Source organism: Pyrenophora tritici-repentis, chromosome 10, assembly GCF_003171515.1.
Source record: "Pyrenophora tritici-repentis strain M4 chromosome 10, whole genome shotgun sequence".
Classification (NCBI taxonomy): Eukaryota; Fungi; Ascomycota; class Dothideomycetes; order Pleosporales; family Pleosporaceae; genus Pyrenophora; species Pyrenophora tritici-repentis.
Genome location: NC_089399.1, coordinates 1,080,141 through 1,096,733, shown reverse-complemented (window position 1 = coordinate 1,096,733; position 16,593 = coordinate 1,080,141). Strand labels below are relative to the sequence as shown.

The window sequence follows — 16,593 nt, the reverse complement described above, 5'->3', positions numbered from 1 at the left end:
CTTGCTATATGTATGTCGACAAAATGAGACTCATCATGCTTCAAAGCTTGACCCCACCCCCCTCAATAATATCCAAATCGCCCTTTGTAAACTTGACATACGTCCCATCCTTTAACCAGTAAATGACATCACCCGCCTGCTCCACAACCTGCGGATCAATGCCCTCCTTCTGCAACGCAGTCTTCTGCTGTTTATTAGTACCGGTAAGTTGCATTTCCTTTGTAAACCGCAGCCACACGGGCACCGCAAAGGCAGGTAGTTCTTTCTTTACATGTTGAGCTAGAGACTTCAGCATGTGTTCGCTAGGCGCCGATTCGCCATTTTTCAGCACCACGGCCGCGCATCCAGCTCGGCCGTCGTGGCGGGGGACCTGGACACCGTAGACATTCGCTTCGTCAACGGCAGGATGGGTGCCGAGGACTTGGCTTACTTCAGCCGTCGACACATTTTCTGCTTTCCAGCGGAACGTGTCACCAAGACGGTCTACGAACCAGAATCGCCCTTCGTCGTCCCAGCGCATTAGGTCTCCGGAGCGGAAGTACGCGTCGCCCTTTTCCATGACATTGCGTAAGATTTTGCTGCTCGTCGCTTTTTCGTTGCCGTAGTAGCCCTGGAAGCTGTTCTCCATGTTCGCGGCGTCAAGTTTGGCGAGGAGCTCACCGGGTTCGTTATCGTCGCAGCGTTGGCAGAAGCCTGTTTTGGGGTCGCGGACGGGCTCTGGAGGGTCGGATTCGGGATCCATGCGTACGATTGCAAGTTTCTTGGATAGGAGGGCGTTACCCAATGTGCCGTTGCGGGCGATTGCGCCGCTGGAGAAGGTGTTTGTGGAGCGGTTGAAGAGGCCGATGGGGGCTTCGGTAGCGGCGTAGAATTCGTAGATTGTTTCGATGCCGAAGCGCTGCTTAAAGGGTTCCCAGACATCGGGTCTTAGGCCGTTGCCAAAGGCGGCGCGGATTTTGTGTTGTTTGTCGAGGGGTGAGGCGGGTGCAGAGAGAAGGTAGCGACATGTTTCGCCAACGTAGTGTAGAATGGTGGCGTTGGAGTCGCGGACTTCGGTCCAGAATGTCTTGTGAGAGAATTTCTTGGATAGGCAGATTGTGTTTCCTGACCCAAGCACTGCACATACTCCGAGAACAGAGGCAGAACTATGGTAGAGCGGCATGGATGTGTGGACGACATCATTCTTGAGTTTGAGCCAGCTGGCAGTGAATTTTGAAGCAATGGTGCATTTGCCCCAGGACATTACGGCCGGCTTGGGTAGTCCTGTTGTGCCTGATGTGTAGATGAGCATGGCCATGCTGGTCCGCTTCTGGCCTGATCGGACGGCATCTGGGAGGCGTGTTGGCGGATATGTGAGGATGTGCGATGTGAGCGCGTCGTCGAAAAAGATGATCTCGATGTTTCGCTGGGCGGATTGGGGCTCTGATACTGCGCCAGCTTCAACGGCGGCTTGTGGCGTCTGTGTCTGGTTCCTGACAGATTTTGGGACATCCAACTGCTCCATATCAAAGGTATATTCGACTTTGTCTGCGCCATGCACCCGAGTGAAGCCATTCTCGTTGAGCACATGCTCGCTGAACTTGGCTTTGCCTTCTGGGTCTACCAGTACCAATCGCGCGGTGCTTGTCTTGATGGTATGAACAAGCGGCTTTCCAGTGAGGTTATAGTTTATAAAAGCAGGCTTCGCGCCAATGCTCCACAGACCAAACCAGACCCAGATGAAGACGTCCGAGTTCACAAAGTCCATTGCGACAATATCACCCTTGTCCACCCCCCTACTCTTCAACCACGCTCCATATCTGAGCACGGTGTCATAAGCCTGCGCATATGTCCATGTTCTTCCACAAAAGATGACGAAGGTTTGGTTCGCGCGCAGGGCCGACTTCGCGTGTGTTTCGAGGTCATAGAAGAGACTGAGGGTATCGCGTCGTTCGTGGATGGCGCCTGCGATTTGGCTGCTGATCATGGAATAAAAAAAGGGCCAGTCGTAAGTGAAGCCATGGCGACCATCAAGGTACGCGAGACTGGCTGCTGCCGCTGCCGCTGCAGGGGCGAGATAACAGAGTGCTGTGATGGTGAGACTGATTAGTGCCAGTGCATGCATATGTTATCCAGGTCCAGATGCACGGGGAGGCGTTGCGGGCTTACCTGACATTGCCGATGAGCCAATGGGCAATTACCATCAATTTTTTGCTGTCAGACAGAGACCAATCGCTCCTGTACAGTGGTTGAATGTGGCCCGACCGAGATCAAACAAATCGATATTCAGATAACCTACTAGCACATGTCCCTTGAGTGACGTTCGAACTACAGTCCGTGCGCACCCAACGAGCCAGTTCAGCCAACGAGCCACCCCAACAAGATCAGACGACAAAAAAGATGAGGTTATTGAGCCACCCACAAAAGCTATTATCGTGAGATTTTTGGGTGTATTGATATATTGACGCTACTAAAGCGTTTACACTACTTGTATCTCGCTGGTGTCTTAAGTTGGCGCTCGCGCAGGCCAAATCTGGGTGGGGAGGGCGCCTCAGGCCGACCAGCGTCAACCCGACTTAATGGAGCAACAACACGACGACGCTTTGTCGGTTTTTTGCTAGTTTGTGTGAGGCTTCTCGCTTACGCTTATTTGCTGTATCGCGACTTTTTTGAGCGGTTGAAGCTTGTTGTTGTTGCTTTTTAAGTGCCCGTTTGGCAGCTTTCTCCTCACGCTGCCGTAACTGCTCGGCATCCCTCTCAATTTTGGCTTGTTGTCGAGCCACCTTTGCAGCTTCTTGAGAGCGCTTTTTCTCAGCAGCTTCTGCTGCTTTTCTCTCTCTATCGCGAGCTTTTTGGAGTTGTAGCTCCGCGGCTTCGTCCAGTTCTGCGGCCTTGCGCGCGCGGACGCTAGCAAGCTTCCTAGGACTGTAGAATACAGCTCCGCCGTGCCAATCGTCGCCCTCTTAAGTAGTCAGTGTTGTTAATTTAGACGGGCGGGACCTCATGAGGTTAAGTTCAGCGCGTAGCTCCGCGCTTTAGAGGCGGAAAAGCTCGTTGTTAACCTGCAGCGAGTGTAGGCCTTGGGACAGCCGTTTAGCTTCAAATTTAGCCTTGTCAGCCACCGCAGCGTCAAAAATTTTGCGCAGTTAAGGCCAGGTATCGCCATCGCCTTGCTCTCCAATTCCTAGCTCGTCATCTTGTTGTTGTGGTTGGTTGTTGAAGCGTTAAAGTACCGGGTCTGCGTCCATCGGCCATACGCCTGTAGCTTGAAAACTCTTTAATATGAGATCGTGAGTCATTGTAGAGCTCCAAGCCGGCCAAAAGTTGCTGTAGAAGTCGCGTTTAGTGATCCTTGAGAGGCCTTGGGTTCGCTGGAGGCGTTAGGTAAGCTCCTCGGTGTAGTGCTTCGAAAGCGGCGAAAAGAGCACGACATCCAACGGCTGCAAACTGTGTGTAGAATGTGGTGGATACACCATAACCATAATGCGTTTAGCTTCACAATACTCCAAAAAATCGGGCGTAAGGTGGCTGGCGTGGCCGTCAAGGATCAGAAGGCGCCATTGCCGGCGAGCTTTGGCTGCTGTATAGCGTTCGAAGACCTGTTAAAGCCAGGCAAGTCCCAAATCATTATTTGACCATCCCGAAGCTAAATGGGATACGAAAACCTGGTGTTTTTCAGCCAACAGGTCGTCAACCCAGCTTGATTGAACCCCAGAGATGCCCTAGTAGATGAGAGCGGGCGGCAATGCCTCTCCAGAAGCGCATACGCAAGCCAGCAGCGTTACCTATTCTCTGTTGCCATCTCTCATCGCCGCGGTACGCTCCTTTGACTCATAAACTGCCTTAGAGAAGATCCTCTTCCTGCGGTGGGCGATACCAACAAAGAAGCCCTTCTCATCCATATTGTACATGTTGCGCTCTTCAATCCCATGTTCTTGCATCTTGGAGTGCAGCAAGTTAAAGTACAACTCGTATTTACGCTTGTTGTCAGCCAAGTGACGCTCACGATCCATACCAGTGTCCCATTTGGTGATGAGCTCGTCGGGATGACGGTGTTGAAACCGGGTAACCCAGCTATCCGAAACCTCATGCTGCGCAACCGCGCTGCCGAAATTTCTCAAAATACTCCTTGTAGGTAGTACGCCGTCTCTTGTAGTCCCTTCTATGTATCCGATAAGCTCATCCTCTTGTTGTAGGTTGAGGTTTCGTCGATGTTCGGCCACCTCTGTGCCCCGGGGTTGCTGTGCGCCCCGGTGCCTTCGCGACAGCGTCGTTCGATCAACTCCGAATATTTTTGCAACTTAGCGGTACGAGAATTTATCTCCAGCCCCACGCGATTCGATATATTCAATCGCTTCTTGAATCGGGTCCATGGTTGTAGAGTTATGACGCGTCGCAGTTGGGTGGGTTCATGAGGCAGCGGGGGTTGGGGTGGCTCGTTGGCTGAACTGGCTCGTTGGGTGTGCACGGACTGTACAGCTAGTGGCGCAATGCGAGCTGTCCACAAGCCGAGGCACAGCTTCCACGCGCCCCAGTATTTCCTTATCCAAGAAGCAACAAGACCTCAACTTTCCTTGCCGTTGCATCCCTTCCTTCCCCAGCTCGCATCTCCAGACGGCAGAAGCCACATGTTGTCTCATTGAGATGCGGCAGGGGATGCGTGGGGCTAGGATGCTCGTATGCGTCACAACCGCCCTGATTACGAACATGAGAGGGTATGGTAAGTAGGCTTATCAATCAAACAAACTTCGCTTCATCTATTGTTCAGTGTACTAGTGGATGGGGTGGAAAGACTGCTATTATTTGAGCACTGTTTGGGTAGCTATCGATCACTTGCGCAGTACATGCATCCTTCACACATCTCAAAATCTGTGCAGAGCCGATACTTTCATGTCACTCCTTTATTCATCAGTCTTGTCCAATCTTTGTTCTTGCTATCATCCGCAATTACAGCGACAGTTCAGCGCAACGTTATCACCCCTTGCACCAGGGTCCTTACACAGCAGCAGAACAACATCAACCACTTGCATCACAATGGCTACACTACTTTACGTGAAATTCTCGATGCGCACAAAGCAGATAATGCTTGGCGGCTGTCGTTTAACAACATCGCGAATAATCGCCGTTTGCGGAAGTATCACAGCTGTGCGCTTCCGGCGTCTTTGTTCTCTTCCATGACAAAGGCGCCTTCACACACCTTCTTACTCAAATCCGGGTTGCTGTCGTAACAAGAATATTCATCTTTTCTCCCACAATCTCATTCAATTCTGCAAAAGGTGCAGACGTCTTGGTGTGTTTGCTCCGGGAAGGAATCTCAAAATGGCATATACTAATGTGCGTAGGCATACACATCATCGTGAGCCAACATTCTCAGAACTAAGCACAAAATGGCCTACACATACATTGACCAATCGCCCACTCTCGAGGAATATGACTCCGAGGATAGTATCTCACTTAGTGATGAACAGCCAACGCAGCGTCAACTCAACGACCGCCGTCTTGCTCAAGCTATCAACTACATAGCTGAAGAAGGTGGCGATGATTCTCCTGGGACCTTTATCAACCGCGTCGATGCCATTGACGAAGCTCTTCTCCAACGACTCTCTCAGCAAGGCCGCAAGTACGACCCTGCTCTCTACCGACGCGCGCAAGCTCTGGTCCAAGAAGTTCAACATGAGTTTGAGGAGGCTGCTCAAGAGCCCTCCTCACCTTCCCTGAACAGTCTCGACTCTTCCATGCTAGGGAGCGAAGACGAGTTTCCAGAATATCATACGCCATCAGCAGTCGACGCTCTATACCGAGAAGGGGAGGAAAGCGATGAAACCCCCAAGGATGCCCGGCCTTCCGTGCCCGACAAGCAGAACAAAGTGGAACTCGAGAGGACATTCAAGTACGGGGGCCCCGGTAACGATCCAGAACTATGGCTCAAGACTATTCCAGCGGCTCTGCACTTCCCAGAGACCTTTCAGATGGCACACTGGGAAAGTTTGAAAATCGATGCCGATCTCCTTGAGTCAAACAAAAGGCTGAAAGCGCAGGGCAATATTGTGGAGACTAATGTGCCCTATGACCATCCCCACCTTGAGCGATATAAGAGGCTTTCAAAATATGACTCTGGATCGCGCTTCAAGCTCCCTGTAGCCCCAATAGAAATCCAAATCAGCATCAGCAAGCTAGGAACATCACGGAATGTTGCGAAAGTTGTTGAACAATTCTCGAAGGGAACCAACGCGAAAGAACTAATTAAGAAGGATTATGTGCCTCGAATCTTCTTAGACGAGATTGTAGTTGGATCACAAGGTAACCATTTGAGTCCACCTATAACATGCCCACACTAACACCAACTTAGGACCAACTGAGATTCGACGTGCTGTGAACACCACACCCACCAAGCCTCGCAATCCTTCCGTTGGGAACAGTGTATCAACCGACCCTATCAAGACTACTCAGTCGATTGGCAAGCCGACTGGAGCTAAGCTCCCGAAAACACCAGTCCCACTCATCAAACACCGACAGAAGGAAGCTGACTATGCGAACGAAGAGGCGCAAAAAGCGAAGGAAAGAAGGGAAGCCTTGTCGAAAAAAGCTCAAGAGGCAAGAGAAGCAGCCCGTCTCGCCAAACAGGAGGCGATCAAAGCCGCTGAAAGAGCACATGAAATCCAGAAAGCAGTAGCATTGATGGGCACCCCCGTTGTTCGCAGAATCGATCGCACCCGCACAGAAGCCATCGAAGCGAGTGGTCGTCGCCAAAGCGGCATAAGCACCGGTCCTACGACACCGAATAGTCCCAAAAAGCCACTTACGTCCGGAAAGGCCCCGACTACCAGTCCTCAGGCCACTGTGTCTCCAAAGCGCCCTCGCGGTCGCCCCCCCCAAGAGCCCTGTGACAGCATCTACCACAAAGCCAGCCGTTGTCCCTACTACCACACCAGTCAAGACCCCCCGTGAAACCCAAACGCAAACTCAGCATCGGCGCTAAACCGTACACGCCCGAGCCCAAGAAGCCGAAGGTCACAAACCCCGCAACCTCCTCGGTGCCAGGCTCTGGAAACAAAACCGTTCATATTGACTCATACGAATCATCGGAAGAAGGATATGTCATTAAGCCCAAGCCCAAGGTGAAGAAGCCGTCAAAGCCAGTGACAGAAACACCTAAGAGAAAGAATATTGGTGTCAAGACAGGCACTCGAGTTACCAAGTCTACGACCAAGGTTGGCAAGGTTGCTGCTGCGGGGCAGGCGGCGCAACAGGCAAAGACTAAGCGCGTGGTGGAGGAGTATGTGGGTGAGAAGGAGTATCAAAGCATCATGGAGGAGAATAGGAAGAAGTTACATGGAGATGATGTGCCGGAGGGGAGTACCAGGCGTGGGACGCCGTATCTGAAGCGTTAGGTGAAAGGGGGTGTAGAGGCGGAGGTAGGTTCTTTTGTTGTCTCTGAATGTAACGTAATGTCGTCTTGGGAGCTTTCTTGTTAGACGGAACTGATTGATGCATTTTAATGATACAACACACTATAAACTGCTATACAGTCTCCGTCATGTGCTTCGATATAAAGTCTTGTTAAATATATGGTGTTATTTACATGCATCTTACTACATTATAGTACACGTCTGTCATCGCCGTATTCCTACACTATTATTATACACGCATTCGTTGTTGCTCTCTCGTAGCGGCATAAAAGCGTAGACACTGCATCTTCGCGCATCTACTCCCATCTCGTCTCCTTCTTTAGCGGCTTCTCCCAGTCCTTGATATGGTCTGAAATGACTTTAGCCGCTTGATCAGCGGTGAAATTCCTGCCAATAGCCTCGACGAAATCGCCTTCAGGATCTGTAGCTTTGTGTTAGCTACTAACCACGTCATTGTACCAAAAAAAGAGCTTACCCATCAGATAAAAGTAGATGCTGTGGTCTACTAGGTAATCCTGGCCGGGCTTTACACTGCTTGGCGTACTAAAGTAGACCCTGTATGCTTTGCAAACGCTCTTGATCTGTTCGTAGTCGCCTGTCAAGCCAATGAAGTCGGGATGGAATTCGGCTAAGTATTCTTTCAGGACTTTGGGGTTATCGCGTGCGGGGTCGCATGTGATCATTATGGGGAGGAGGACATTGCCGCACTGGGCCACAACTTTGTCGTACATGAGGGCCATTTTATCGAGCTCGTCGGGGCAAATGTCGGGGCAGTGGGTGAAGCCAAAGTACACCTAGATATCTTGTTACTACAACCGTCCACGCAATACCACAGTAGCGTGTTGACGTACCAATGAGTATTTGCCTAGCATGTCCTCATTGCTAAATACCTTGCCGTCCTGGTCGACAAGCTGGAATGGTCCGCCTACTTTGGGCTTGCCAATGCCCTTTGTTTGCTCTGCTATTCGCTTCCGTGCAAGTCGCTCTTTCTCGTACGTGAAATAGGCCCATAGTCCTCCGCAAGTTGCGATGAAGAGGATACCTGCCGTGAGGTTGAATGGCTACGTAGGGCATCAGCTTATGTTCTAACATTCACATCTCTTGGAATGCAGTGTTCATGTCTAAGAAAGCGTAGAACATACTCCACCTTTATTCCTCGCCTTGATCTGATCAATCGTCTTGAGCTTGCTGCGCGACGCCGACTGTGAAAACAACCGCGTCTGTCCCTGACAATCACCCGCGATCTTCCTGCTGTGAATTCGTGTTCTCTGTATATCCCGAACGCATCTTGTCTGCTCTGTCGTTGTCTGTCGTGATAATGCAGCCGAATTCGGTGTGGTGGAAGCGAAGGTCCGATGCGCAATGCGCGCCGCTGGTGTAGTGGTAAGATTCCTAGATGCCGTGGCCAGGCACCGGCTCGGTGCGGACATAGCGAGCGTGGAGGGAATTGGGTATGGCGACGTTGGTGGGGTGGATTTGTGTGCCGCGGGAGACTTTTCTTATCATCATTCGAGATGCGATCTCTCGGCGCTCGAGCCACCTACGAATGACATCGTAGAATAGTCCAAATGTCTTACATCAAGTTTCTCGATCAGCTACTTCACGATATCTTCGAACGATTCCACATATAACACTGGGTTTACTCTAACGAGGGTATTGATGCACACGAATTGTTGACTTTAATTAAGATCATCATCGGACCCGGGGTGCTCCGGTCGAAAGCGTACTTATGCTTCACCATCAAGGACCTTGAATACACATCCATGCTGGAGAAAGCCGTTGATATCCGTTCGATGAAGTTAGGAGAGATGCCGTAAATGCTTTGTTCAGGTAGCACATACTGTGACACCGCTTTGTCGTTTTCCATGTTCCAGACAACCGTTCTTCCGGAAAAGGAACCATCCGTTGAAGCAGTGCCAAGGCTGCCCTCGACTGATCTTGTTGATCTTCATGGTCTGCTCACCAGGCTAAAAGCAAGCTTGGCAGTTTTGAAGATGCGCAGACTTGACTTCCGAGACATACCGACTGGGACCTGGCCAGATATTGACCCTTTACAGAGTCAACGCTCCGGGTCAAGATGTCTGACTAGGAGTGTATTTCAGCGTTTAAACACCACCGCATATTGCACTAACGCAAGGCATATATGTTTCGGTTCATATGCTGGTGATTTTCACTTGATACCGACGGCTTCCAGAAACGCTTTCTTCTGTCTCTTCCCCGCGTCTCCATCAACGCCAACGCCTTGTACAATCTCACTCATACTTTCCATCTCTTTGACTCCCGTACCGTGCGCGAATTGCCAAAGCTCATCTTCCTCGAATCGAACTTGAAAAGCCTGCCAATTCTGCGCCTTCAAAACGTTGACGTGCTCCGTGACAGCTGACGACGGACCAGAGTAGACGAGAACACCGGGATAGCCGGGCTTAGTGAGACCGGAGACAGGAGGGGTTGAGGATGGAGGTAAGAGGGCGAGCTTTCGCTTGTTAGTGTTTAGAAGGTGGTGCAACCAGACAATAATGGTTTTGGAGAGATTGGAAACATGTTGAACATGTGCTGTCGAGTCGCTTTTTTGTGTCCTCTGGTCCAATTGGGCGGCGGCAGATTCAACGAGCTGCTGGAAAGTGGCAAGGACAGCATCCAGTGCTTCCTCTCCCTCGGTCAAACCAAGTTCTCTTACAGCATCTCTGCTCTGTGCTCGCACGTCGTTCTTTGCTGCATCAGTTGCCGAAATGATATCGGGCAATCCTGATTCCGGATACGGCTCCGGCAGGCGAAGGAGCAGTGAGGCATTGTCAGCCGAGAACTTTAACTCTCGTGATTTGGGGTCATAGTGTGTCTGATGGGGATACATGGCGTTTAGTAGCTCCAACTCGGTTTCAAGACGTGTGGGGCCATGGTCTTCTGACATGATGGGTGCAGGTTTGCGAGGCGAAAAAAACCACGAGGGCCTCTGTTTCACGATGGGGGTGAGGAAACTAGCAATGTACACACGGCCCTCTTCTCATGTGCTGCCGCAACGAGATAGCGCACAAGTGGAGTTGGGTATTGTGGGCTCTTCCAAAAAGAAAGGTGATTACCCTGGTGCCGTCACCATCTCGATGCGCTCCACAGGTCCGTGCACGGGCAAGGCAGGCCTTTGATGAGACTGTCGCCATGACTACGTCGGGCGGCAGTGCATACGGCATAATTGATAAGAAACCGATCTGACTGTTGTATGCATAAGTGGCGACGGACGAAGGTCCATTTCGCTTATGTCTCATCTTTAGCCTGCGGTCACCAGGGTGATGTTGAGCGTGAGCAAGGCGCTATGGCGAACGTTTGGAGCATAGAGTCGACACAAGGAACGAGCTTCGCAGAACAAAGCTAAAGGGTAGGCGTGACAGGAAGTGCTCTACGACACGTCTTTGTTGCAACAAACGAGAGACCAATCAAGAGGGTGTCGTGCCGGATGCATATGACGGTCCATAAGCTTTCCTGATTTAGCTAGGAGGAGACGCGGAACGTTCGCGCTTCCAGGTTCGTGTGCAGGCGGCCCAGAGAGGTGCCAACCACCCAAGACGCTTCAATTGCCTCACTCACTCAAAGACAACCTGAACTGCCGTTAGTAATCTTTGCTCGCCTAAGCAAATTCTGGCACCCAAGTTCCCGACTTGCTCTTGTTACCCGTTTATCGTGAGCTCTGCCCTACCATTACCCTTCACCTGCATCGGCAAACACGGAACCTACTCCAACAACGCCTTCCCCCCATAGTCTGACACGCCCAAAACCCTTGCGACGACGTCAACGCACACGTCCCGGCTGTGCTGCCTCCACCAAACAAATCGGCATTTTCCAAACGGCACATGAGCGCCATCTGCTTGCACAATGAAGGCTGCTCCGCTCCTGGTGTCCTGGCACGACGAGAATGCCCCCATTTACTCAGCCCACTTTGAACCACACGGCAAGGGACGTCTGGCGACAGCTGGAGGCGACAATAATGTCAGGGTGAGTCTAATATCAGCATGTTGGGAGCCTGAGCAAATGCTGATAGACTTAGCTTTGGAACGTGGAGACGCACGGCGAAGAGCGCAAAGTCACGTATTTATCATCACTCGTAAAACACACGCAGGCCGTCAATGTAGTACGATGGTGTCCACGAGGTACATCATCTCCCAACCCCCGACCTACTACGCGCATATCAGCTAACACGTTGCAGGCGAAATGCTAGCAAGCGCGGGCGACGACGGCAACGTCCTCCTGTGGGTCCCAGCTGAGAACCAAACCACGCACACCAACTTCGAGGACGGCCTTGAAAACAAAGAGACATGGCGAGTCAAGGCCATGTGCAGGTCCATAGGCTCAGAGATCTACGACCTAGCCTGGTCTCCAGACGGCGTCTTCTTCATCACAGGCAGCATGGACAACATTGCTCGCATATACAACGCTCAGACTGGTACGACACCTGCCCCGACACAACCTCTCCAACAGCTGCTCAATGACATTTAGGAAGCATCGTACGGCAGATTGCCGAGCATAACCATTATGTCCAGGGCGTGGCCTGGGACCCCTTGAACGAGTACATCGCGACCCAGTCGTCTGATCGGTCTGTCCATATCTACACACTGAAGAACAAGGACGGCCAGTTCTCCTTGGCTCAGCACAGCAAGGTTACCAGAATGGACCTGCCCGCACGCCGTGTATCCTCAAATAGCCCTGCTCCGCCCGACTTCGGTGGCCGAGCGTCCTTCGTCGGTGACGCCATGGCAATTGGCTCGCCTGTCCCATCAATGCCTGGCACTCCACAGTCACTCGCTCTGCCAAATATGCATCCTCCGCCAACATCGCACAGTCGTCGTTCTTCGTTTGGATCTACTACCTCACCATCAGTGAGGCGCTCCGCCTCGCCTGCCCCGTCCATGCCTCTGCCCGCTGTCATGCCAAACTCTCCCAGCATCAGCAGTATTGGTACTCTAGGGATTCGCAACGCACCCATTTACTTCAACGAGACCTTGACATCCTTCTTCCGACGCCTCACGTTTGCTCCAGATGGAAGCTTGTTGTTCACCCCTGCGGGCCAGTACAAAGCACTGCATCCATCAGTTGGCGAAGCAAAACCAGCCGAAGATATCACCAATACGGTCTACATTTACACTCGAGCTGGTCTCAACAAGCCCCCCGTCGCATATCTACCGGGTCACAAAAAGCCTTCAGTTGCGGTCCGTTGCTCACCAGTCTACTACACCCTACGCCAGGCTGCCCCGCCCACGAGACAAATCACTATCGACACTTCGAACATGGATGATGAAATACCGTCTTTGCCAGAGCCCGTCATGCCTTCGAAGCCGCCTACATCACATTCATCCATGGATCCGCCGCCTATCACGAGTGCACCCTCTCCCTCGCCAAGCCTATCAGCACCATCACCCAAACCCACCGATGGCGATGCGTTCACTCCAACCGTCCCGCCTGCTGGACCTACGGCTGCATTTACACTGCCTTACCGCATGATTTATGCTGTCGCAACTCAAGATGCCATCCACATCTACGATACACAACAGCAAAAGCCGTTGTGCATAGTTAGCAACTTGCACTTTGCGACTTTCACAGATATCACCTGGTAAGTACTACATTTCAAAGTTAGGTCATAGCGATGCTTACAATTTTCTAGGTCTAATGATGGCTCGATGTTGCTAATGACATCATCGGACGGATTCTGTTCTTCGATCACGTTTGCTCCTGGTGAGCTTGGGGAGAAGTACACAGGACCATTAGCTGTCCACAGTCGAGCACAGCAACCACCTGCTGCGATTAATACAACAACTGGTCATGCATCAAACACGTCGACCCCTACTCCGACTCCTACTACAGGAAGTATGTCAGGTACCGCAACAGCCACTGCACCACCCATGCAGAGGCAACCATCTGCCGGCTTTCCTGCTTCACCAAGCTCGTTCGTCCCTGCAAGACCAGGTAGTCCAACAAGGAGCAACTCGGTATCTAGCATAGCTACAGCCTCATCCTTTGCTCCTGGGGCGGGTGACCAGAGTAACATGAACGCGCCAACGCCAGCTATGTCGTCGGTGCCTAGCATAGCGGCTGCAAACTCCGGTCCGGTTCCCATGTGGACACCACCTCTTACACCAGCTCATGGACAGCACGGATCACACAGTGCAAATAGTTCTGTCAGCGGCATCCCCAATATTGGCCAGATTGGTCGAAGAGAAAGCGAGAGGAGCGAGTCGGACCGTGACGACGGTCTGTCTACTTCGAAGAAACGGGAACTTCACTCTGTCCCAGAAGGCAATGTGGAAGAAGTCCGAGAGAGCAAGAGGCGAAGGATCGCACCGACGCCTATAATGATGACAGAGGAGGATGACAGCGCTATCGCTAGCACCGAGGAACATACAGCAACGACGCAAGCACAGAGCCAGCAGTAGTCGTTATTCTTTGCCCCTCCTTTTCCAGGGTTTCATGATTGCCTATACTATACCTTTTCCTCCAGCAAGGCGTTCGGGATATCAGATTACTTCAACGAGGATGTCATGGGCTTTCTACGTTATGTATAGGGCTTTTCTTTCCATGTAACGTTGTTCCAGGCGGGCACAGTTTCAATGGGAATCAATAATAACACATCGCACGAAGGTACGTGCTCTTATGTCCACAGGTTAGGTTACATACAATGCAGATATTGAGGTAAAGAATCCGAGCCGCATTTGAGCCGCATTCACATGATGTAAAAAGCCTGCTATACCGTGCATGTGTGATGATGTCGGCAGGGAGGAGTTTACACGACTCGTCATGACAGCCGACATCCGGTTAAATCACAGCCGCAGCCGCACCTTCCCACGCTGGTATCGCCTACGATCTGATCCCAAGAATCCCAAGCTGTATCGGTCTAACCTGCACCCTGTCGTACTCACTAGCGTATGATGTCAGCCAATTACAGCCCAGCCGCGATCTTCGCAACAAAGTTCACTGATTTGCTGCATCTATTGTTGAAGCGGAGCGTGGGGACCTTCGGACGTTGCATTGGATACACGGCAACAGAGCTTTGGTCCTGCAGTCGAGTACCGGTGAAATGTATCGACCTATTTACCCCTCCCGTGCCCCTCGCTCCTCTTGATCTTCGCTTGTTTACGTGCACTGCCTGGGGTGTCGCATACGCATCTTACATACTGTCGATGAACAAGGTGGATCGTTTGGATATACCATACGCTTGATGCCCGATCGTACAAGTATCCCAAGATAAAATGGAGGGAACAAACAAGGTAGACGCAAAGAAGGTGCAGGAGCAGGATGTCGAGCACCAAGTCGTGTATTGGGAAACGAGCTGTTTGGGCAAAGACGATATTCTACAGCTCGAACATACCGATCCCATCCTAAATGCTAAAATGCATCTCGTGAACAATGCGATTGACCAAGTAAGTGCACAGGCACACGTGCTCTAGACGCCGTTTACTAACTCGGTACCCACAGATTGGCTTCACTGGATACCATTGGAAGGTATACGCACTCTTCAAATGCCTTTGAGGCAATCCTGACTTCACCCAGTTATTTGTCCTGAACGGCTTTGGGTACGCAGTCGACTCCCTCATCCTCCTTATCCAATCCATCATCGCCGGTCAAGCCGCCCTCGAATTCCATCCCTCGTACCACAATGGACTTACCATTGCCGCCTATGTCGGTATGCTCACAGGTGCACTCTTCTGGGGTTTGACTGCCGATATCATGGGCCGTAAGATAGCTTTCAACGTCAGTCTTATCATCTGCTCAGTGTTTGCGATTGTAGCTGGCGCAAGTCCAAATTGGGAGGTGCTGGGGTTATTTGTGTGCTTGAGTGCTTTTGGAGGTGGAGGTAACCTGGTATTGGATACTGCAGTTTTCTTGGAGTACCTGCCGGGCTACAGGCAGTGGATGCTCACGCTCATGGCGGCCTGGTGGGGTATGAAGTCTCCTGAGTGCTCCCAAGTCAGAAGAAAAGTGCTTGGGCGGTAATACTTGAAGCTGACATTTGCATAGGCATCGGCCAGCTTATAGCAGGTTTCCTTGCATGGGGTTTCATTCCAAACTACAGTTGCGCTAATCCTTCCGTCGATGCCAGCGCTGCTCCTTGCACCAAGTCCAACAATCAAGGTTGGCGTTACGTGTGGTACACTTCTGGTTCCCTCGTCTTGGTCATGTCCATTCTTCGCGTCACAATCATACAGCTCAAGGAAACACCAAAATTCCTCGTAGGCGAGGGTAGAGATGCAGAGTGTGTGGAGACATTACAATTCATCGCAAAGAAGTACAACCGCCCCTGTAGCCTCACGCTCGAACTCATGCAGGAATGCGGAACTGTAGATCGCGCTCGAGGGGGGAAGAGCAAATGGGGCTTCGGGGAGGTGGGTATGCATCTTCGCGGATTGTATGCGACCAAACGAATCGGTATCAGCACCACTCTCATCTGGCTCTCCTGGACACTTATCGGCCTTGCTTACCCGCTGTACAACGTTTTCCTGCCGGCTTATCTCGCTTCTCGTGGAGCACAGTTTGGTCAGACTAGCGCATATATCACATGGCGCAACTACACGCTTGTGAACTTCAGCGGTATTTGGGGTCCAGTATTGGCGGGATGGATGTGCGGGACGAGACTGGGAAGGAAGTACACAATGGTCATCGGTGCGCTGGTGACGATGGCATTCTTCTTTGCGTATACGCAGGTCAGGACTGCAACGCAGAATGTTGCATTCACGTGCATCATCAACTTCTGCCTCAACATCTATTACGGTACATTGTAAGTAGATGCCAAACAGACAATGTTTAAGTATGCTAACTAAGGCAGGTATGCGTACACGCCAGAAGTGTTACCCAGCGCGCACCGAGGAACAGGTAACGGAATCGCCATCGGGTGGAACCGTGTCATGGGTATCTTGAGTGCCGTCATTGCTACGGTCGCCAACGTGAGTCTCCAACCATACGCTTGTGTACGTAACTTGCTGATTCTCTTACTACAGACTGGTACTCCGGTCCCGATCTACATTTGTGCAGCACTGTACATCTTCATGGCTGCCATTGCGGTTGCCTTTCCGTTCGAACCGTATGGGAAGAGAAGCTCATGAGTGGAGGAATGTGTTGGACGTATCGAGTACGTATAGAATAGAAGAAGGTCAAGGGAGCGGCGGCTGTTTGCTTGAATATGTTCGATACCCAATCTGTCCATGTATCATGCGGGAATCTTCCTGGG

At 51.5% G+C, this 16,593-nt stretch overlaps 7 protein-coding genes across 7 annotated transcripts; 3 read left to right on the top strand and 4 right to left on the bottom strand.

Moving 5' to 3' along the window:
* Positions 1 to 40: 40 nt before the first annotated feature.
* Positions 41 to 2,155, bottom strand: PtrM4_042460 (CaiC, Acyl-CoA synthetase (AMP-forming)-AMP-acid ligase II; the record flags this gene model as incomplete). The annotated part of the gene is made up of 2 exons (XM_066104450.1): positions 41 to 2,067; positions 2,149 to 2,155. 2 exons carry the CDS (start codon positions 2,153 to 2,155, stop codon positions 41 to 43), a joined length of 2,034 nt encoding a protein of 677 aa, XP_065959014.1.
* A 1,609-nt stretch (positions 2,156 to 3,764) lies between these two features.
* On the bottom strand, positions 3,765 to 3,992 carry PtrM4_042450 (uncharacterized protein; the record flags this gene model as incomplete). The annotated part of the gene is made up of 1 exon (XM_066104449.1): positions 3,765 to 3,992. One exon carries the CDS (start codon positions 3,990 to 3,992, stop codon positions 3,765 to 3,767), a length of 228 nt encoding a protein of 75 aa, XP_065959013.1.
* A 1,374-nt stretch (positions 3,993 to 5,366) lies between these two features.
* On the top strand, positions 5,367 to 6,927 carry PtrM4_042440 (uncharacterized protein; the record flags this gene model as incomplete). Its single annotated transcript, XM_001937439.2, has 2 exons — positions 5,367 to 6,279; positions 6,329 to 6,927. The coding sequence occupies 2 exons, from the start codon at positions 5,367 to 5,369 to the stop codon at positions 6,925 to 6,927; spliced, it is 1,512 nt and encodes a 503-aa protein (XP_001937474.2).
* A 757-nt stretch (positions 6,928 to 7,684) lies between these two features.
* On the bottom strand, positions 7,685 to 8,818 carry PtrM4_042430 (protein SCO1-SenC-PrrC; the record flags this gene model as incomplete). Its single annotated transcript, XM_001937440.2, has 4 exons — positions 7,685 to 7,809; positions 7,864 to 8,182; positions 8,240 to 8,449; positions 8,531 to 8,818. 4 exons carry the CDS (start codon positions 8,816 to 8,818, stop codon positions 7,685 to 7,687), a joined length of 942 nt encoding a protein of 313 aa, XP_001937475.1.
* Positions 8,819 to 9,558: 740 nt separating this feature from the next.
* PtrM4_042420 (uncharacterized protein) lies at positions 9,559 to 10,296 on the bottom strand (the record flags this gene model as incomplete). Its single annotated transcript, XM_001937441.1, has 1 exon — positions 9,559 to 10,296. The coding sequence occupies one exon, from the start codon at positions 10,294 to 10,296 to the stop codon at positions 9,559 to 9,561; it is 738 nt and encodes a 245-aa protein (XP_001937476.1).
* Positions 10,297 to 11,252: 956 nt separating this feature from the next.
* Positions 11,253 to 13,804, top strand: PtrM4_042410 (WD40 repeat protein; the record flags this gene model as incomplete). The annotated part of the gene is made up of 5 exons (XM_001937442.2): positions 11,253 to 11,372; positions 11,425 to 11,527; positions 11,584 to 11,820; positions 11,874 to 12,984; positions 13,036 to 13,804. The coding sequence occupies 5 exons, from the start codon at positions 11,253 to 11,255 to the stop codon at positions 13,802 to 13,804; spliced, it is 2,340 nt and encodes a 779-aa protein (XP_001937477.1).
* An 813-nt stretch (positions 13,805 to 14,617) lies between these two features.
* PtrM4_042400 (ProP, Permease major facilitator superfamily) lies at positions 14,618 to 16,468 on the top strand (the record flags this gene model as incomplete). The annotated part of the gene is made up of 6 exons (XM_001937443.1): positions 14,618 to 14,788; positions 14,844 to 14,870; positions 14,919 to 15,309; positions 15,387 to 16,143; positions 16,192 to 16,309; positions 16,364 to 16,468. 6 exons carry the CDS (start codon positions 14,618 to 14,620, stop codon positions 16,466 to 16,468), a joined length of 1,569 nt encoding a protein of 522 aa, XP_001937478.1.
* Positions 16,469 to 16,593: the final 125 nt, after the last annotated feature.